The sequence below is a fragment of the Enoplosus armatus genome, chromosome 1 (genome assembly GCF_043641665.1).
Source record: "Enoplosus armatus isolate fEnoArm2 chromosome 1, fEnoArm2.hap1, whole genome shotgun sequence".
Classification (NCBI taxonomy): Eukaryota; Metazoa; Chordata; class Actinopteri; order Centrarchiformes; family Enoplosidae; genus Enoplosus; species Enoplosus armatus.
Window position 1 is genome coordinate 2,706,880 of NC_092180.1, and position 21,927 is coordinate 2,728,806.

At 43.9% G+C, this 21,927-nt stretch overlaps 1 protein-coding gene across 1 annotated transcript; it reads right to left on the reverse strand.

The window, feature by feature from the left end:
* Positions 1 to 469: 469 nt before the first annotated feature.
* LOC139284078 (aggrecan core protein-like) lies at positions 470 to 15,949 on the reverse strand. Its single transcript, XM_070904239.1, has 21 exons — positions 15,900 to 15,949; positions 13,168 to 13,262; positions 12,928 to 13,019; positions 12,174 to 12,465; positions 11,838 to 12,012; positions 11,217 to 11,344; positions 10,809 to 11,102; positions 9,755 to 10,063; positions 9,450 to 9,624; positions 9,241 to 9,368; positions 8,745 to 9,038; positions 8,554 to 8,652; positions 8,216 to 8,457; positions 6,748 to 8,161; positions 6,077 to 6,154; positions 4,977 to 5,090; positions 3,351 to 3,509; positions 3,184 to 3,266; positions 1,479 to 1,623; positions 700 to 882; positions 470 to 581 (listed from the first exon to the last, which is right to left on the reverse strand). Exons 2-21 carry the CDS (start codon positions 13,253 to 13,255, stop codon positions 514 to 516), a joined length of 4,560 nt encoding a protein of 1,519 aa, XP_070760340.1. The 5' UTR covers positions 13,256 to 13,262; positions 15,900 to 15,949; the 3' UTR covers positions 470 to 513.
* Between the last annotated feature and the right edge of the window lie 5,978 nt (positions 15,950 to 21,927).

The window sequence follows — 21,927 nt, forward strand, 5'->3', positions numbered from 1 at the left end:
ACTGGAACAGAAACCATGGGGGGACCCGGATGATTGATGTGAACTTTAAAACACCAGTGTTTCCCTTTAACTTTGCCAAAGGAGTATCTGCCTCCTGCTGTGTTTTTCTTCCGACTCACAATAAGCTTTGTCATATGGGCACACAAATGCATCACCTTACATAAACCAGTTTTACAGCAAATGGTAACGTGCCAACATCCATCTCTGTGCTTCAGATCTACAGCAGACTACAGTGAACCAGACGCATGCTGCCTTCTAGAAATGTAGAAGTATCCCAGCAATGATTTCACCAACAAAACTATATTACAATACACACGATGAAAATAAACTCAGAGCAATAAAATTATTATATATAATTCAAATATATTATAAGGGGCAGGAGCAGATAAAAATCTCATTACCATGATGCAGGACCCTTCATGTGGGCCCTTCAAATCATCTGACCTCCAATCATCGAGGATTTTTATTTGCTGCAAATGTTCTTTTTAAATAATGAATTCCTCTTTTTCCTTTTCAGTGAAGCTTGCTGCTGGCTGCCGGACTCCTGCTGCTCCTCCGCTGTATTCTTTTTCTGGCTTTCACTGCAGTGAGGGAAAAAAAACACACGAGTGACAACACGCTCTTCCTTACCTGTCGGCGAGGTCTTCCTACAAACTAGTCCCAAGAAAATAACGGGGTATCCATGCAGCGTGCACTCACCGTCAGTACATTCCACTTGGGGTTTCTCCCACTGTCCATCTGCTTTACAGCGAACCACCGGAGGGTGGCGTTGTGTAAACCCTGGGTTGCACTGATACCGGATGATGGCGTTGACGGGGTATTCCTCCCTCCTGTTACCAAACATGTGGGCATTCTCCACCTCCGGCGGGGCGCCACAGGACACTGAGGGCAGAACCAGAGGCCACAGGGCATCCTATCAAACCGTGCTTCCACTTCCATGTGTCTCCTTCAGTAAACAGCTGCATGTATTACCAGAGTAATGCAGTAATCAAACCTGCATGAATCAATGTTTTAATATATGAACATCAAATCCAATGGCTCTGTGTGAACGGGGTCCAAGGGGAGAATTATGCAACTCTGCAGCTTTATTCAGCTTCTTAGCCTCTTTTAGCTCTTTTTGTTTGGTTTTACATCATTTCCAGCAGCAGCAGGCAGAAATATTTTCAGCCAACAAGCTTTGATAAACCCATTGTACGCTGCCTCCCCAGCACCAAACAGCAGACAGACAAAGTTAGTGACTAGCTGGTGAATAAAGGGAAACAAATAACAGCTAAAAGGGGGCAGGTTTAAACCAAACCTGAGCTCAAAGAAGAGTATTGGACTTTATGAAGCAATAATATTCATGGCTGTGTGTGTGTCGGTCACTGTATCTTGATGGGGTTTTTTTTTTTTACCCCTAGTTGCCCCAAAAACCAGCTGCAGTAAAGCTTTTGTTACAGACTTAAGCAGAAGCAGATGTTAGGTATGAGCCAACATACCCGGGCCTTTCTTGCAGGTAAACGGCAGGTGGTAGTTGCAGGGCACGTCGTTCCACTGGCCGTTCTCATGCCAGATCATCACCACACAGTCTTCTCCGGAGTTGAAGTAATTATCCGGCTGGTTCGGCCTCCAGTTCTCGTATTGCTGAAGAAGAGGAGGAAGTAGAAACATACTTTACTACAAGGTAAACCAAGACACAGAGAAGAAGTAAGAGGGGGTTAGGGTTTTCATTTGAATCTCTGACTATTCATCATTCTGCACTGTACGCTGTAAGTAAGCAGGCTCTTAACGTTTTCATCTCGTTTTTCATTCTTCATAAACTGGACGTGTATCATCGCTCTGTTACCTGAAGCCACCAGCTTCCATCAGCGCTGCCGCCTTTTTTAAAACACAGTGCTGTTTTGCATCCTAACACCTGCTAGTGAAGTAAAATTGTTTGTGCTTGCATCTGTTGGGTAATTTTGTGCCCTTAAATAAACCCACCTGTGTTGAGGTGGGTGGAGTGGTGCAGCTGAGGTTGTGTTTATGCAGATCAGATGCTGCAGTGCTATTTTAGTGCTTGTTTTGCAATGACATTGCATTTGCATTTCACCTGCTCAGACAACCTCAAGTGCAAACAGCATTTCCATTGCTTTAGTTGGCAGAGATACACTCACAGGCCTCTCTAAAATCACACAAAAAAACTTTTCATGCATTTTGAAATAATGTTTATCTTTTTACGAAGTGAAACGCAAATCAGTATCTACCTTTTAATGTGATTAAAGTCTGTATTGGGTTAGACTGATAGGTGATTGATAATGTAGCTCCCATGAGGTGTCAGGTTTGGGCTGACCTTCCGTGCTGTGGAGAAAAAACTGAAGCTCACTGCACAACACAGCACTACACCACCACCACGCTATGCTACGATACAGCACACCAGTGGCTCCCAAACTGGGGGTTCAGAACCACCAAATCTCAGGGGTTGTGATTTGATTAACAGGACAGGAAAGCAAAAATGTATTCATATCTCTGCCACATATTTTATTGGAAGTACTTAATAATTTGACATCATCAAGTCCCTGAAGCATGGGCGGATTATGAAATGGGCCCCTGTGCACAGACTCGGGATAAAGACAACCAGACTGACGCACCGTTACTAGTCTAGTCTGTCTCTTTATAGTCGTTTTTTGTTCTTTGTGGTAGTTCTTTGCAGTAATTTTCCGACTCTTTGCAGTTCTTTCATTGACTTTCCAACAAGAAGCTTTAACACTTAATACGGAGGCTCGGGCCCAAGAGGTCTGGGTGTCACGAGTTCACCTTGATAGAGACCATCTTTCATGCTTTTTGTCCTGTGTTTACCTGCCTTTTCACTATTCTCCTGTCATTCCAGATCCTGCCTACAGTTACCTTTCTCCCGCCTGTCCCTTCACCTGAGTTTCCCCGCTCATCTCCACACCTGGATCTCATTGCCCTGATCAGTCACCTGCTCTTATACCGGCCTTGAAGAGTGTCCACATAAAACCGTCTGGGAGAGAAAAATCACTCTTTGAACTGACCTGTAGTCACACTGCATGCAAACTGTGATAATGGGTAGCAAATAGACTAAAGTCTAAAGTTTAAAGGGTTAGAAACCAAACAGGATGGGAACCACAGCACGACACCATACTATACTATAATGCCCCGCCTGTAACAGGAGCAACACACCAGTGTAACGTCCTCACTCACCAGCGGAGTGCCATCTGTCCAGCGGAAGTCATTCTCTACTGTCTTGTCGTTCAGCCCGATCCACTGGTAGTCCTGTGCGTTTGCTGAGTGGGAGACAACGTGTTGAGACTTTATTTTTCATTCTCTCTCTGTCTTCATCTCTATGGACGCACACATTACGCACTCACAGTTGACAAAGTGTTGCTCCTCCGGCGTGATGACGCTGACCAGATGGGCGTTCAGGTCCCGGCAGCGCTGCTCGGCGTTCAGCCACATCTCTCTGTCAGAGAAGTGCAGGTAGCAGTTCCCCTGAAACTTAGTCCAACCGTCTTCACACTGCTGCTCATCTGCAGCCGCAACACCAAAGAGTCAACATTCATTCAACGTAAGCCATTCTGAATGCACTTTCACCTAAATATATACGTCTTTTTTTTTTATTTCAAGGGCTCTGAGACTCAGATAAGACTCATAAATTAAATATCCTTCCTCATCCACAACTACAAATGGGTTGGAAAACTAAAGCACAGCATCTGATGATGAGAAGTCCTCCTGTATTCTCATCATTCTTTCTGCTGTCTGTGTGGTGTTAGTGTTTACGCAGCTGATAAAGTGCTTGATATTGTTCACAACCCATGTAGTGTTTCAGTTTTACGTGTTCAGTACTTGTGAGTCAGTGAGGAGCATATTTTCCCTCGGTCGGCCTGGACAGCGTTTCCATCCTGACGTACAAAACAAACGTCTCAACACAGAATGGAAAATTATACATAAAGCTTCGCTTGAGCTGGGAGAACCCTGCCCAACAGTAATGTTATTGTGAATTTTTTTCCCCATTTACTGTAACATTCAAAGGCTTCTTTCATTCTCTTGCTCCACCTTAATTACTTTATTTAAAGGGTCGGTTCACCCAAATTACACAAAAACACACTTTCATATTTTCCCACCTAACCCTAGCGGTACTTAGCCCTGCAGATAATTTGCCTTTTGAGATCTCCACCTCTAAGATTTCTGTCAGCGCCCAAATACACAGTCAGAATCTGAGCTGGATGCAAACTTCCACAGACAGGGCTGGAGCGTCCGTCGCTGGCTTACAGCTAATGGACAGTTTGGCTCTTTGGGTCAAGTGGTCAAACTCGGGGCGAATGTGCTTTGCTTTCTGTCTGAACACACCTAAATAACAGTCGTCACTGGAAGTACTTAATGTCAAATAAATAGTTGTTTAACAGTGTATTTAGTGGTTTATCCCGGGTAAGATATAGTTTGTGAAAACACACCCTGCAGTTTGGGTTTTTCTAACCTCTCCCCCCTTACTTACTGTTGTCTGTCAAACTCTGTATTCCACTCATGCACTAGATGCACTGGTCCTGAACAGGCCTATTTCAAAACGTAAAATAATGCTTTGATGCTGAGTATTGCTCTCATTAATGTCCCATGCACATCACTTTGACAACTTTAAATGACCTGCTGTGCTGTTACAGTCGTGTGTTCATGACTCGGGGGGTTTAACAAAGAGTCAATCACTGCATTACTAGATGCTGCTCGTAGTAAATGTTTTTTATTGTGATTGGGGTGAACTGACCCTTTAGTTACTTTTGTCCATATAGGGAAACAGGGTCCCTTGACAAACCAGGGTCATCACAGCTACATGTCGTGCATCTTCGACTGCTGGGCCCCCAGGACTCCTCGTGACTTTGTATTTTCACAGAGCCACAGCGAGTAATGATGCTATCGGCCGCTGATGTTTAGCATCCCTCTCTCTCTTCAGTTGTTTTTGAGAGGCTGTTGTTAGTATTTATTAGCTGAAGCTGATCTCATACCGATCTCACAGCGTTCCCCTCCGTAGCTGGGCAGGCATAAGCATTTGTAAGAGTCTGCACTCTCCACACAGGTGGCTCCATTGGCACAAGGGTTGGAATGGCACACATCTACCTCTGCAAAAAAGGGGGCGGGTGACACTACTGTTTGAGCGTGGGGTGGGGATGGGGGGTTGGCCAGCAAGGCGAGGGAGATGAGGCTGTGATAGAAGGACTATCACACCTCAGGACTGAGAAGTTAGTGAACACTACTGTAGTTGCTGCAACCTCTGATCCAGATTAGACTTACTGCACACTGAATCATCATCTATATTCTTTAGTTTTGGATAAATCTTACAATTTGAGATCTTTCAGGTTACAAAATGATGATGATTTGTGATATATACTGAAATATATACCAAATATGTCTTTATTTCTGCAAAGAGAACAACTAATAATTGTGATATCTGCAGTAAGTTTTTAATCTGTGGCTAGTTGCAGCAGAAGATCAGTATTCAAATAGCAGCAGGATGAGAGCACCCATATGCTGCCAGAAAGCACATATGTTGCCCTGGGTTTAGCATGCATACAGCAGAGCGGAGACGGCGCACTGGCACAGCAAACCAAAAACAACATATAGGCTGAAGACAGTTGTGATAACACGTGTGACACAGAGGCTGTACAACCTCAGAGCAGAGCAGATACATATTTGACAAGCAACCCTAACATTCAATCTGCCACACAAACACAGAGACCCATAGCAGACACAGACAACATGAACATAAGGAAATCAAAGGGACATGAAACATAGCAAAAAATATGATGCCAAACACACCAGGACAGAGCAGCAGGGAGAGATAAACAGATTTTTGGTAAGTCTAGTAATACTGATTCATAAACAGTAAATCGCAATCTGTTAAATGTTTATCTTGAAATATAACTGATTAACAAACAGAATGCAGACCAACAATATAAAACATGCAAACTGCTCAACAACAAAGACATACAGAGAGACGCTACTGGCAAAGTCTGTTAAACCAAAACATCATCACACAATATCGAATTCAGTAGTTTTCCGAGAAAGAAGAGTAACAAATGGCACTTGCCCCCGTTTTGGGACTTACCATGGCACAGAGCGACCCCGTCCTCTACTGTGCATGACGCCGCACCACAGGGGTTGGGCTCACATGGGTTAACACCACCTAGAAAAACAGGTATACGGATTCAAACATGATTCCCTCCATGACAGACACACTAGTAATACAAAAGAGAGATGCATCAGTCTTGTTTCAGGCATGAAGTTTCATATGAACTGGAGCGGTGGTGTAGCAGTTGTGGACTAAAAGTTTTGACCTCATCAGTGTGATGTTTACAAATGCCACAGTGCAGCACCTGAATGCATCCTCACTCCAATTTTAATCCAAATCTGTGGTATTATGAACTGAAAGTTTGAACTGAATGTTGTGTTTTGTTTGTGTTGCCAGCGTCAGCAAACTTTATCAAAGATTGGATTGGTGCTGACTGACACAGTTGTTGGTGTATGACATGATCAAAAGTGTGGACAGACCACAGTCCTGAGAAGAGCTAAAGTGACTATTAAAAATGATCTACTCTGCACAGAATGCAAATGAAATTAACTCAACGCTGAGATCAAATCGACAAGTTAACCTCTGGGTTAAAAGTGATGTGTCAATCGTGGCCCTGGAGTTCATCTCGATGTTTGTAAAGCAGGTTTAAAACCTCCATCCTGAAGTTGAGAGGGCTGTAATGAACGTGAAAGACTAGGTTGACCTACCTTCAACAGTGCCTGGTGTCTGCACAGAGGCTGGTGTAGCTGCTGTGGGTGGAACAGCCAGTCCTGCAGGGGCAAGCACAGGACCAGGAGTTTCATAGATGTCACCAGGGGTCTGTGATGGTTCAGCCCCACTAAGAGCCTCCTCTGGTCCTGTGGTGGTCTCTGTCAGTGTCCACTCCACTCCACTGGATGGAATGGCCAGCACCTCCTGGGAAAGATCTCCAGAGGAAGCTCCTGAAGAAATACCGCTGGCTGTGGACAAGCTGGCGTCTCCGCTACCAGAGTAGAAGCCACTGCTGCTACTGCTTCCTTCTCCACTGTACTCCACCGATCCCTGTCCAAGCTCCATAGACAGTGTGGTGTCTCTGGATACCTCTGTCATGAAATCCCCTGTCAAGAATGTAACACTTCCTTCTTCTCCGCTTGTTGAGAACTCAGATCCAGACATTCCTGATCCAGACATTCCCAATCCAGATCCAGAGAGGAAACTTGAGCTTCCAGATCCAGACAAATGTCCACCACTTCCCTGTCCAGAGCTGTAGAGTAAAAACCCAGAGGCCTCCTGCTCTCCAGAGGATGACACTGTAAGGTCTGTGAACCCTGACTCCACAAAGGTCACACCTGAGAAGAACCCAGAGCCACTACCAGAGGCAGAGCCACTGAGATCGCCACTGAGAATCCCAGATCCTGAAATGTCTCCAGAGCCACTGAACGCCAGAAGGCCTCCACCAAGCTCATATTCCTTGTGGGTAATAGCGGTGGACGCATCAATCAATTCACCATCTATCAGTAAGATCTGAGCTTCACCACTTCCCGAAGGTTCTCCTGACTGTCCACTAGCACTTCCAGAGGAGAATCCTGATGGTAAACCACTGAAGCCAGAAAAGTCCTGGCTGCTGATGGATCCGGACGACATGCCAGAGAACTGTCCACTTTCCCCAGAGCTGTCTATGGAAGAGCCACTCTCCGCAGAGCTGAAACCAGATCCAGTGCCAGATCCGGACAGGTCCCCACTGCCACTGAGCACTCCAGAGCCTGCTTCTGATGAAGGGAAGATAAAGATTGCTGTGCTTCCCTCTCCGGCTTCTTGGAGTCCTCCTGAAACTGAGCCCTCTCCAGAGACAATGCTGCCAATGCCTGAAAAAACAACAGTGAAGCCGGATCCTTCTCCACTGAGAGCTGATCCAGAAGCATCTGTACTGCTGAAACCTGATGCTCCACTGGGCAGCTCAGCACTTGCACTGCCGGCCAGGTCTCCAGAACCAGACAGATCTCCAGAGATTACCCAGTCTCCAGAACCAGACAAGTCTCCAGAGCCAGACAGATCTCCAGAGATAACCCTGTCTCCAGAACCAGACATATCTCCAGAGCCAGACAGATCTCCAGAGATTACCCGGTCTCCAGAACCAGACAAGTCTCCAGAGCCAGACAGATCTCCAGAGATAACCCTGTCTCCAGAACCAGACATATCTCCAGAGCCAGACAGATCTCCAGAGATAACCCTGTCTCCAGAACCAGACAGGTCTCCAGAGCCAGATAGATCTCCAGAGATTACCTGGTCTCCAGAACCAGACAGGTCTCCAGAACCAGACAAGTCTCCAGAGTGACCCCCAGAGGCACCATCAACCGCAGACCCTGAGCCAAAGTCTGCTGAGCCTGAGCCAGAGCCCGAAGTCTCCACAGGGATGGGAGGGACGATGGAAGGAACAGCTGAAGGGACATATAGAGGGGGGGGGGGGGGACATGAGAAATAAAAGGGATATCTGCACAAGTAAGAAAGTAATTTGTTATTCAAATATAGCTTACCAGGCCTCAACAAATCAGTAACTGATGTTAGGTTAAGGAGGGCCTCCTGGATATCTGTGATGTTCAGTCCAGTTTCATTTGCAATAAGTAGAATATCCGCTGTAACAATTAACAACAAGAGAAAATGACAAATTAATGATAATGAACATAAAACATAAAAGGAGCCCGTTAGATAACAGTCAAGCGTTTACCTCTGAAACAGTAAGCATCAAATCTGGCATCAAGTTCAGGGAAGCTTGTCTGGTTGGGGCGAGCGTACACAGTGTGCACTCCTGATTTCCCAGTTCCACACTCAGTGCGGGGGTTGTTGATGGGATAGCGGACGCTACGATCCACTAGCCAGCCAGCACGGCACTTGTCTAAACCCATTTTCCAGGCTGCGTAGAGCTCGCCGGTGGAGGCCAATACGGCGTTCTGTTCTTGACAGCTAGAAACAGCCTCGTCATAAGTGAAACCCTCAGCGGAGCCCACGTGGAAAACCTCACCTGTGGAGCAGATGAGGAGATGTCAAGAAAGAAAATTTTTTATAACTTACAATGTCTTTACAGAGTAGCTGTGCAAAAAGTGGGACAATGCTGGAAAGCCTGTTCATTTGGATTGACCCTGTCATCTTGTGCATGATAAAATTCAGTTCATGAATCTCGTGCGTGTCATTTTACAAGCTAAAGTGTGTTTTTTTTTTCTTACCTTTGAGACCATCAATGTAGCAGTACACATCATATCTCTCATCTGCTGGCCTCAAACCATAGGACCGAACTCCAGGCTGATCCCCCAGATCTCCAGCACACTTATCTCGAGGGAAAACAATAGGGTACCTAGAAAAGAGCAAAGGTTATGACTTATTAACTGGGACAGGAATCTCTCTACCAGCTCTGAAAATACATTCACAGATTTACCTTACAGTCTGGTCCAGTAACCATCCTGCATCACACTGGTGATATCCAGCCTCATACGCTGCCTGCAGCTGCTGTGGTGTGGCGATGGAGGCTCCGACGCTCTGGCAGGCCATCTGGGCCTCAACGAAGGTGAACACATAGCGGCCGGAGCCTGAGCGATAATGGAAGACCACACCTGCACAGAGAAACGAGGGGAATTCTCGTGTGGCGTTCCTTACTAAGAACATTATTATCAAGTACAGTCACTAGACCTTCTATGTGATGTTACAGCAATCACAACATGCATCGGCAGTTCTTCCACTGACCAGTTTGAGGCATCACAAAGCCTTTGCTGCGCTCCCTGCCTGTGTCGGGCCTGGCGGTGGCGGGCTCGATCAGGTCAGTGACAAACTCAGTGACATTTGGCGGCTGAGGCAGCGGCAGTTCGGTAGGGCTCTCCGTGTAGGTGAAGGTGACGTCCACAACGGTAGGCTGCTGAGTCTCCACCTCACCGACCGCCTCGCTCTCTGTGGTCGTTCTCCTGAAGAACACCTCCGGGCTCTGTGTCACTGTGGTGACACTCAGCACGCCACTTCCCTCTTCTATGATGCCTGAACCTTCCTCGTCAGGGGACTCTGGAGGTGATTGACGAGAGAGATCCGTAAGGAAATGCTCTGATGGTTCACAGAGTCAAACGTTTACAAGACTGACAACAGATACCAAACATTTAGAAGTGTACTTACTTAAAAGTATAATATAGCAAACTCCAAAAGTCCCATCAACATCAACATATTGTATTATATATTATGTTAGTATTCTAATATATTATAGCACATAAGTTAATATGGCGAACATGTTAACAAACAGTTGCCATTGTTAATATAAAAACATTGAATAAAGCAGTTTAAAGTGAGTGACAACATGGGGGATCGGAGATAATGTAAAATTAACCTCTTAACTGCATGTGTCAGCTCGTAAATGGAGCATTGTGTTACTCCAGACATGCATCACCATCATTGGCTCATTTATCAGCTGGTTGGCTACCACCTGACCAGTATCATCCAATCATATTCATACGGATGTAAAGCGTGGCCTTTATAATCTGGCACTTCTCAATGTTACTCTGCTCATACCTGTTTCCTTCCACAGCTCCCTCCACCACCCCAGACATTTGATAACTTTATATTCTGTTTTCATGTATTTGTTTGTTGATTAGGTCTCGCAGCAAAATCCTTGTTGCTCCTGAGAGCTCCCTCAAAGAACGCCAAAAAGAACTATCCAACCTTTTACTATCAGTGGTCAGTCTCTTGGCGTAAGAATCTCTGACTAGTGAAAATATTGGTTTCAGTATCTCCACTCTTTGTCTAAATGATGGCCTACCTGTGTAGCAGAAGGCGTCATAGCGGGACTCAGGAAGTGGGTATCCTGTCTGGTTTGTGTGTAGGTAAACAGTTCGCACCCCCAGCAGACCTCCTCCACACTGCGGCCGACGGATGTTGATGGGGTAGCGTACGCTCCTGTCTCCCAGCCAGCCGGCGTTACAGACATCCATCCCACCCTGCCAGGCCAGGTAGAGCTGACCAGTGGTAGCCAGCTGAGCCGCCTGATTAGCGCACGCCACCACAGCCTCGGAGAAGGTGAACTTTTCAGCAGAAGCGGTGTAGAAAACTCTGCCTGTATCAGGTAAGAGGGGTTCATTACAGTGAAAGAGTAAAATAACGAAAGAATGAGTTCAAAATACCCCAAACCTGAAAACCACAACCATCATAAATGTTCATTTCAGTGTACCTGTCATCCTCTCAGTGAAGCAGTACACATCATAAGTCTCATTGAGGTCTCTGACTCCATATGTCCTGACCCCAGGCAGTTCCTCTTTGTCACCATAGCAGTTCACACGAGGATCATGGATTGGGTACCTTTTGATTAAATGAAAATCAGCTTTGATGTCTTCAATATCAGCCCCCTGTTCTCAAGCACACTGACATCCAACATTTGCTAAAGGAAAACTACCAAATCCTCCTTTTCACAACATCCCTGTTTGTTTGTTTGTCCTCTGGCTTTGAGTTTGTCAATACTGTGCTGTTGACTACGATGTTGGAACATCCAACAAACACAAACAACAAACTTGGACGAAAGTCTTTTTAAAAAGTGACAGATTTTACACGGTAGACATTTAACTAAAGCAATTCTAATGGAACGAATGAAAACTTTGCTTTGGAAAGTTACATACGGTCACTTCAAAGTATTTTAGCACTTTTTAAGCACATTTAAATAAATAAAGTATATTCATTTTCATATTTGAGGGTCAAGTTACATCCCTGAATGTGTTTGTGTCATGTTGCTCTGCCCACTGTGTTAAAGGGGGGCTAACTTAGAGGAAAGTTGTTGCCCTTCATTTGACAAACCGACCTGACTGTCTGGTCAGAGAGCCAGCCGGCGTCACACTGGTGGAATCCATCATCGAAGGCTGCCTGAAGCTGTTCAGGTGAAGCCATGACTGCACTGTTCTGGGTGCACGCTGCCTTCGCCTTCTCAAAAGTCAAAGTGTAGCGCCCCATGATGGCCCGGTAGTGGAACACCAAACCTACGGATAAACAAGAACATTTATAATGACTAAGACCACAAAACTAGACGGTACTCAAGAAGCTTCCACAAAGGTTGAACAATCCTTCACATTTTTTTATGTCATCTGTTGTATCCACCACATTTGTCTCACTGACGTCATGTGACAGCTCATTTGCATACCTTGAACCTGAACATGGACGATGTCGTGGTTGTCCTCGATGCCGTGCTGAACCTCGCAGCGGTAGACTCCTGTGTCGCTGGACCGCAGCTCTGATATCTTGATGCTAGCATCTGTGGAAGTCATGGGGTAGCCCACCAGGTGAACCCTGTCCAGGTAGCTCTCGCTGACGCGCACCTGTCCCTCCAAAGCCACTAGGATGGTCGTGACTTTTTCTTTGGTGACGAGGCTCCATTTGATACGATGAGAAAGGGGAGCGACGGTGGGGGCTCCTGGGTCTGGAACAGTGTGGTCCTACACAGGAAACAACAACACAATTCACCATTTGTTTCCTGTGTGAGCAGACATTCACTTGGAGGTGTGTTTATGTCCTCTTGATGAATTTAAGTCCAACATTCACTCTCCTTTTAGCTCTGGTTTGGTCTCCACCAACTCCTGAGTAAATATCTGGCTCTTTAGCTGATGGATGTTTCACTTCCTTCAGCTGGTCATCAACCGTTTCTGTCTCCTCTGCACTGTCTCTCTGGAGGTGGACTATCTCTGTACAGGTCTGCTGCTGGAAACTAAGTTAATCTGAGTGCTGAGACCGAAACACAAAAACAACGAGATAAAGAGTCTAAAAGAGGCTAATAAGCTCCATAGAGTTTATTGATTCTTCTTCAATTCTTCAATCTGAGCATGTGACAAATTATACAGTGGAAACATACTGGGATTCAAACAAACTCAAACATTTAGTAAAAGCTCACAATTACACACCTCAAAGTAACACGGCAGTACCAACGTTCCTCCCATTAGGGGGCGCTGTGGCTCCTCCAGAGGGATGCTCACACTCAGCACATCGTCCGGGTCTGTGAAGGAGATCAGCAAGAGTGAACTGAAGAAGTGAACAAGGCGCTGGTTTATTTGATTGTAGTGATTTGTATTACTGACGTTTTGACCACACTTGGCCTTTACTTTTTATTAGAAAAGGTATAAATTATAAATGCGCTTTCTTACCCATAAAGGAGTGCTCTTCATACATGTAATCAAATGATGCTGAGATGACATGTAGACACACAGACAGCAACACAATCCACCTTATCATATTTCACCTGGAATTCAAAAAAGGAAAATTAGCAAAATACAAGTAAGAAATGAATATGAGTCAAACTCCGTGTAACATCGTCACATTACGAATTCAATAATCATCATTCAGTACTATTTCTGTTTTGGCAAATTCAACTAAAATGAAATATTTTCTCATTTGAAACACATGATGCAGATGAAGTCCACACCTCCAAACACTCAAACAGACATGAAATTTCCCAAAGGAGCAACACACATCGGTAACATCACGTACCGGTTGAGCCTCATCACTCACTCTCTCACAAACGCCTCTTATTTTCTCACCGGAAAACTTCAAGCTCCAGTTCTTTCAGCAGTAAATGTTTGCTGTTATTCCATCTGAGTAACACTTCCTGCTCCTCCCTGCTCCCACAGTGAAAGAGACTTTTCCTGAATTGTGTTTGTATATTTGTTCATATCAGTGTGCTCGTGCATCAGAGGCAACATGTCCACACTTCAGCCATTTCTTTTATATTTGTTTTCCCTCTGCCTGTGTCGTACGCCCCCCACTGGTCTGCCAAGTGGGATTGTTTTTTTACTGTGCATGTTCAATTCTGTACATTTTACTGCTAGTAGTTGTTTACTGTTTTGTTTAGTTGAAAGTACTGTCCTACACGAACACACAGAAACTCCTGGACGGTCACGGGGCTTGTGGTCAGAGCTCTGGCCCCCACCACAGATTCAACAAGCTCCTGCAAACTTCTCTGAGCTGTGGAAAACCAACACACTTTCTAGAACCTGAACAAATCGCTCACTTATTGCCAGAGACGCAGCGGAGGGTGAACGCCCCTCACATTCACCAGAGTTCATGTAACCTCTGTGTGTATTCTACTGTGTCGTACACACACACATGTTGTTTAGGTTAGCCTTCTTTGCTAACTCTAGCTCACTCACAATCCATTTTCTTTTGTTTTGAAATTAGAAATAAAGGAAAACCTTCTGACTCACTACATTTATTTCAGTGCTAAAGTTACGAGTTACCTTTCAGATCAGAGTTTTACGTGTAAAACAGATGATTTGTTAAAATGAGCTCCACCTTGACAACATTAAAATGCTGCTTGGATGTTAGTGCATCAGTAATCATATTCCTGTGATATATATCAAGGAAATATAACACTCTGAATTATACAGTTTACAGTTGTATAATGAGTACTTTTACTTTTTATACTTTATGCACATTTTGCATATAATACTTCTGTACTTTTACTTCAGTAAAGTTTTGAACGTGAGACTTTACATGTAATGTAATTGACTTGTTTGTGTCGTCCATATTTTTCTTTGTTGCACTTTTGGTCTCAGAGGAACGACATTCAACAAATTATATTTTACACGAGAGTGAACTTGAACGTGAACTGGATGTGATAATATTTGATCTCTGACTGGAGGTCAGAACTTCTGTTTCTGAGAAGGGGTTAACTTGTTGAAACCTGGAGGGAGTGTCTCTTCAGGACTGAGCTGTGGTGTTTGGACTAAGTGACAGTTCATTAGCGGCTGAGTTGAGTGTGAGCCGTGCTGGTGGCCGCCTCCACACTGAGCTCATTCAGACGCTGGTGAGGTCCACTCCCAGAGAGACCGGGGGCCCATAAGACCAGATCTGTTCCCGCTGAAGAACGTATTATGGCAGCTCTGACGACACCGGGGCCTATGTAAACAGCCCGGTGTATATTCCAGAGCCCAGCCTTTCCATCACGTCTCAACACTGCCAACATTCAGGAGGAGACGGTGGGAGTGTGGGACGGGCTGGGAGGAGTCCGAGGCTGCGTCAGGGCTTTGATCCTCACCTGCCCATCTGTTTTTTTAAAACTCTGCTCTCTACATGAGGCACATTTCTCATAAGATCAAGATCAGATCAGGTTTAACTTTACTCTCACAGGGATGTAAAATATGTCGGCGACCTGTTGGAGTCAGATTGTATAGATTTATCCACTTCCTGCAGTATTTTCATCAACACCAGCTGTTTTTAAATCTGCTTCAAAATGCAATCAACTTCAATATATCAGAGCCTGTAATGAGTTATACTGACTTTCTGATACTTTGTGGACGACCGAAACGTGTGCTATGATATCATATCTAATTTTGCTTGTCTAGAATCAAGTAAAATGAATATTAGGTTTGGTTTTAGTTTGCTTTGCTATTTTTATCCGTTTTTATGATGATTTTTATTTTTTACTTTTACTTTTTTTCAGGGCTGTGTGGAAATCATACAGATATGATACTGATTGTCCGGTAGATAAGAATGTCCGGTTTCAAGTGAAAAACACAAATACAGTCCCGAAATTTTGTTTTTGAATATTGTTCCCCGGTGAGAAAACAAATTTCATCATGAACACAAAGAGAGGGGGTGGATTCAGGAAAGTAGAGAGGACTTTAAACGCATCTGAACTTCACTTTATCCACCCTTTTAGAAGAAGATCAATCTTTACAGTGTACTACAATAATATCACAGGGATGTGAATTAGCCTAAATGAGCATATATTAAGGTACAAAAATGTGTGTATCAGTACTATATATGTAGTACACACTACTATCGGATGAAAGTAGCCTGGTCGTCTTCATAACTTCCACATTTCTTTATAAAATTTGTCAAAACAAAACCAAACAGTCAAACAAAGTATGTAACCCACCTGTTGTAGAAATACCTTCCCTTCTGTCAAAGTCAAACTCTTCTTCAGTGGTGTATTTGTGGGTCAGCTGAGCTCCAGGTAGTGAGTTTAAAAGTCCCAGTGAGCAGCAGCAGCAGCAGCAGCAGAGAGCTCAGGATGCTGGGCTGTGTGCAGAGGAAAGAAACTGGGACCAGGTCAGGCTTCAAACCTCAGAGGGAAACGCCGCCGTCAAGCTGCTCACAGTGAAGGATGAGGTGTCTCATTACTGCTGTCAGAATAAAAGCAGAGCTGCTGCTTAAAACATCCCTCGTGTGGGTTCAGCTCATCCAAATTCAACATCGTTTGTGAATCTAAAATCAAGCATTCAAACGCATCCCATTGTACTCACATAGGTAGAGTTGATTCCCTGCAAACATGAAAGATCATTTTGACATTTTGCACCTCGAACTACTGACTTGTTGAGATCAGTGACTGTGAAGGTTATAGCATGTGACTCCCATCATTTTTATTCTTATCAAACCGTGTAGTGAGTCCTCGCATCCTGTATGCGTCTGCATTCGTCATCTTTCTCCATATTTAAACAGGTTTTTTCTTTACTTGTAAAGCGGCGTGAGTGCATCACACCTGCCTCTCTGGCTCCCGGTACATTTCAGGATTGACTGTGGTCACTTCTCCTCTCTTTGTGGCCTCACTTCTTGTTTCATTTCTGACCTTTTTGTCAAGCTGCAGTTAAATTTAGATTCTCAGGCAGAAGTCTTTCATCTGTTCTGACCTGGCTGACGAAATAAGGCTGGCTGAGTCAGTGTCAACTATTAAATCTCTTCCTTTTACTTGAATTGTCTCTTTATTTCATTTGTCATATATCACTATAGATATTGGTTTTACCTGTTATCCAGTTAATATCTGCTTTTCTTTTACTTACTTTTATATTTGATGTCATAATTGTTGAATTTGATCTGCTGCCCTGTGTGCAGCAATGTGTAACCTGGGTTTTGAAAGTGCTCTGTAAACGTTTATATTAGTATTAGTATAGTAGTAGTAGTAGTAGTAATAGTAGTAGTTGTCGTAATAGAAGAATCAGTATTGTTGTTGTTGTTGTTGTCACCTTTTTTATGGTCTGTATCAAAACGGGCAAATAATATGCTTTTATTTTGAAGGAAACGTAACTGGCATACTTGACTGTCCCATGGGGGGGGGGCGAGGGTGTAAAGAGGGGTGGAGGTAGGAGGGTGTGTGCAGTTCCACCCACTTGGTAGAAATGAGGTAATGATCCTCGCCAACGTTGTCTTTTGAATCATCAGACTTGTCAATTTGAGTCAGTGTCGCCCAAATGAAACATAATACTGCTGTATTCCTAAAGGGGCTCTTATCATGTATACTGTCTTGACTCAGTGAGACACCTCCTTATATGATCCTCATCTATTTCTGCAAGAAAGCCAGATGTGTCCAGTCCAGATGTGTGATAAAAACATCTCAGTCCAATGATGATAATCTGCAGAGTTCACGTGAGTCTCTGCTCTGCTGTCCTGCTGTCACCTTTGGGCTCTTTAATGGGCTCCTAAAATATTTGAGAGTATCCCGCTTCGCCCTTTTAACTTCTCTCCGCCCGCTTGCTTTCACTCCTGAAAAGAAAAAGGAAAAAAGAAAAACCCTCCAAACTGGAGACAAAGCTGCTCTTTCAGTCAGGTACCACTGAGTTCCCATTGGGCAAACAGCAACGTGTGCAATTACAGAGTACCCACACGCCTAGAAATGTTGTTGCTTCGGATACAAATGAACCCCACTTAACTTATAATGGGAGTCTAGGTTGAGTTTAAGTGGGACATAATAACAGTAGCACTCTATTTCCAACAGCAGCACATTTCCCACTTACGTTTCTATGCTGTGATGTTGCACAATTTCTTTCCTAACCCTTTATAGTTTTTTAAGTGAAATATAAATCACTAGGGAGATTATTTCAACGCTTACTGATTCCTCTCTGAACTCTTCTCTCCGTGTTAAAGCCCCCACTTTGAAAGAGGTGGAGGTGGTAGTTACAGTATGTGAGCAAGATCAGCATCAGCCCCTGGGCCTCAAGGTGGAGGCTTATTAGGGCAACATGGAGGAAGCGGCTTGTTAGGTCTCGGCGAAGGGCAGGAGAGATCTTTATTCTGCTGATGTAGGACAGTTTAGGCCTATCTGTCTTCTCAGTGTAGGAGGTAAGAAAGGAGTTAGCTCATCGACACATTAGTACAGAATGCCAGGTTTTTCTGGATGCTTGCAGAGCACAAGCATGATGTGGCATCGAATTCAGACAGCAAAGAGGGAAGGAAGAGACTTGGTATTCTTAGATTTAGCAAATGCAGTTGGCTCTGTTCCACATAGTATACTCTGGGGGGAAAAGTACTTCAAAGTACCAGACATTTTCAAGACATTCAGATATGTTTCACAACTGCAGAGTTTACTACAGAGAGGCAGCAGTTGGACATTGGCGTCACGGCAGGGTGCACAGGGTTCACCTGAAGTCGCTCGACATCCTCTCGGATCCATTGTCTATTTTACGTTTTTTCGTACCGGAGTTCCTCGTGTTGATTTATGGCTTCTGGTAAGACTAGTGGAGCCAGTTGTACTGTGATGGTGGTTGGACAACTGAGAACTGCCTGTCAAACCAGTGAGGCCAGATGCTGTAGTTTAACCTGAACAGATACACTGCAGACATAAGGCCGGCTCATGCAGCAGAGCATGTGCTCTTTGCTTGGGGTGAGAGTAGACGGTAGGTTAGGTCAGGCCTGGAGAATGATGTTACCTGTCATGGGGCCCAGTAGATTTATGACTGCACAGCCCGATACCCCTCTGCAGGGCCTGGTGACGGGTCAAAACATCATTCAACGTGAATACTGGGCTTCCATAGGAATGCTCACCTCACTGTGTATTGTTAACTGTCCTTATGAATGCTCTGATGAGACGCTCAAGGGATGCAGGAATGGGGAGAAGGCTAAATTTGAGAGGTGTGGGGTTGGGCTTGTTCTCTGTGGGTCGGCCTCGCTGGATTTAAATCTGAATAGTGTACAGTAACTGAACCACCTGGACCAGGCTTCGAAGGAGAGGGTGGGGGGGGGGGGTGGGGGGGGGGGGGGGGCTCTGGCTGTGCTCACTGTTCCTGTATGGTGACATTGTGTCAGCAATTGTCCCATATTTCCTCTGCGATGTTTAGATTTTTCCACTTTTGGAATGTTTGTCCAGAGATTTTGGGTCAGGGTGTGTCTACAAACTGGGCTATTTATACTGGACGCAGGGTCGGCGTGAAATGACTAAATTGTTTGACTAACTGAACAACTTTTCAGGCCCCACCTCAGCAACCTGTCAACAAAGCAAAACTGTTTTGCAGTGACATAAGAATAACGGTAAACTGTAAGTGATTCATGCGTCTGAGGCTGCTGGAGGACGATTACATGTGCGTCTCCGGTTCTATCGTTTTCTGTCTTCGTCAGTAACAGAGTTGAAACTGAAATGACCCACGGTGGTGGATCAATGACAGAGTTTCAGTTAAATCCTCGGGGATCAGCAGACATTCAACTTTATTCATAAGCTCCTTTCACAGCACAAAGGCCACTTTCTGAACAGGACTGCTGTCTGAGAGCAGAGACGGGGAGTACAGTCATGAACACTGAAGGTTGTTGTTTGCTTTTGCTGTTTTGAGTGAGTCTTTTGTTCCTGCCGTTTCTTTTGAGACACCAGTGTGTGATTTTGTTGATTGTATGAGGAGTTTTCAGAACACACGTCTTCTGAAGCATCTGCGCTTTTGCAAACTGGAAAACAGTTTTTTGTGTTTGTGTTACCTATTCTCAAACCAGAGCCCGTTGTTTTTAATGATATATTTAAGAGCATAGTAGCAGAAACGCTGTCGAAGGAACAGGAACACACTTAAACTGGAAGAAGTTACTGAGGAGCGAGTGAAGAACCAATCAGGAACGACCTGATGATTAATGAATCCTTAATAAGTAGTTCATTAATAACTCAGAATCGACATAGACTACATAGTAAATAGGGATGAGTTGATAGGGAGCATCTAAAACCACAAATTCATTTCTACATTTCTGTTTTGTACAGATTAGTACAATGTTTACAATTTGAGAGCTTCAGATGTGTTAGTATTTATGAACTTTGGACAGAGCCAGGCTGGCTGTGTCCCAGTGCTTCCAGTCCTTATGCTAAGCTAAGCTAACCATGTTCTGGCTCCTGCTCTGTCTTTAGAATCAGATCAGAATCAGAATCAGAATCAGAAATACTTTATTGATCCCCGGGGGGAAATTGTACAGTACCGGTGCTCCCATTCAAGAGTAGAAAGTAGCATAATTTAGAACTAAAAGTTTGTACAAAATATAAAAATAAGAAATACAAAATACAAAATATACACATTTACAGTATTTAAGTGAAATGAGGTGAAATGAAAAATGAAATGAAAATACAAAATATACACATTTACAGTATTTAAGTGAAATGAGGTAAAAATATATACAATAACAATGTATATGTATGTATGTGTTGCACTAAAGTGTGTGACTATATATGTATTGCACTTAAACATTTTGAATAAATAGTGAGGTGGTGTATGAACAGGTGAGGTAGATACAGATACGGATTCCAGTCTCTTCCTGAGTGTCTGACATTCAGAGAGAGGAGTTAAACAGTCTGATGGCCACAGGCAGGAATGATTTCCTGTGTCGCTCAGTTGTGCATTTGGGAGCAATGAGTCTCCCACTGAAGGTGCTCTTGTGTCCGACCAGTACGTCATGGAGAGGATGTGAGACATTGTCCAAGATGCCCCGCAGCTTAGACAGCATCCTCCTCTCTGACACCACCGTCAGAGAGTCCAGCTGCACCCCCACAACGTCACTGTCTTTATCATGCAGACATGAGAGTGGCATCAATAGAAATATCCAGAAATATATGATAGCCAGTCGAAATGATCAATTTTGACAGTTCAGAGAAGTTCACTCTCAAAATGTAGATAACAAATACATTTTCAGCACAAAGTTTCCAGTTTGTATGTTTTGTTTTGTCAAACGAGACTTCATCACTTTTCCTTAACTGCTGAAATATGAATGCTTAACTGCTGAACTGTGCTCGAAGATTATTTTTGAATTCACACTATTTGACTTGCTGTTGCAGCAGAGAACTGAGAAGCTCTCCACTGTTCTCATTGTTCTGTCTGGTGTGTATAAACAGGGATTTTCCCGAGCTGATGGACTTCTGGTAACTTCCATATAAACTTTTCAGACCTAAGAAGCTTCCCTGCAGGCAGGAAGTCTGCTCTCCGCTGCTGAAAAGATTTTGTTAGAATCCTCTCAGGAGAACATTTGTTGAAAGCAGAGTGTGTTTATTTTTTCTTGCCTTGTACACATGAATGGCTGCTGTGTGCAGCTTCACCTTGTACAGGAGATCCGAAACAAGCTCCTGACTCCTGCTGCACATGAAACCTCCACAATAACTACAACATATCTGCCGTCTGAGTCTAAACCTCAAACAGGACAAATAAAACAGGTCAAACTATTTTGAAGAATAGATTTTTAGGAGTGGAGGCATCTCATCTATACTCCCATAGATTTACTTTGACCAAGTAGATTCAAAGCCCACAGAAACACAAACTTTAAGATTGAATCTATTCAGGGAAAATGCAAGTAGCTCAACCACATTAAAGATAAGAGGACACTAAGCTGTGATACTGTGTACAGGCCATGCAAGAAACGAAAGACATATAAATTACATTCATAAACAGCTAAGATTTGTTTTGCTGAGTACTTTCTGAGGGAAAGATCATTGCTGCCTGGATTGTGTTCACAGGTAACTTTTTTTCTGAGTGCTGGAAAAGCTGCACTTATCATAAACACGTCTTGTCTCATGCTTTGAGTCACTTTTGACTTTTTCAATATGAGAGTGCCTAAACATAACCACAAAAAAGTTTATCAAATTTAAGAGCAGATATCATATTGCCAGAGCAGATTTTGAAGGGGAAAAATTAAGTACATAGTCAGCAAATGTTTTTCAGATATGTTCATTGTGAATATTT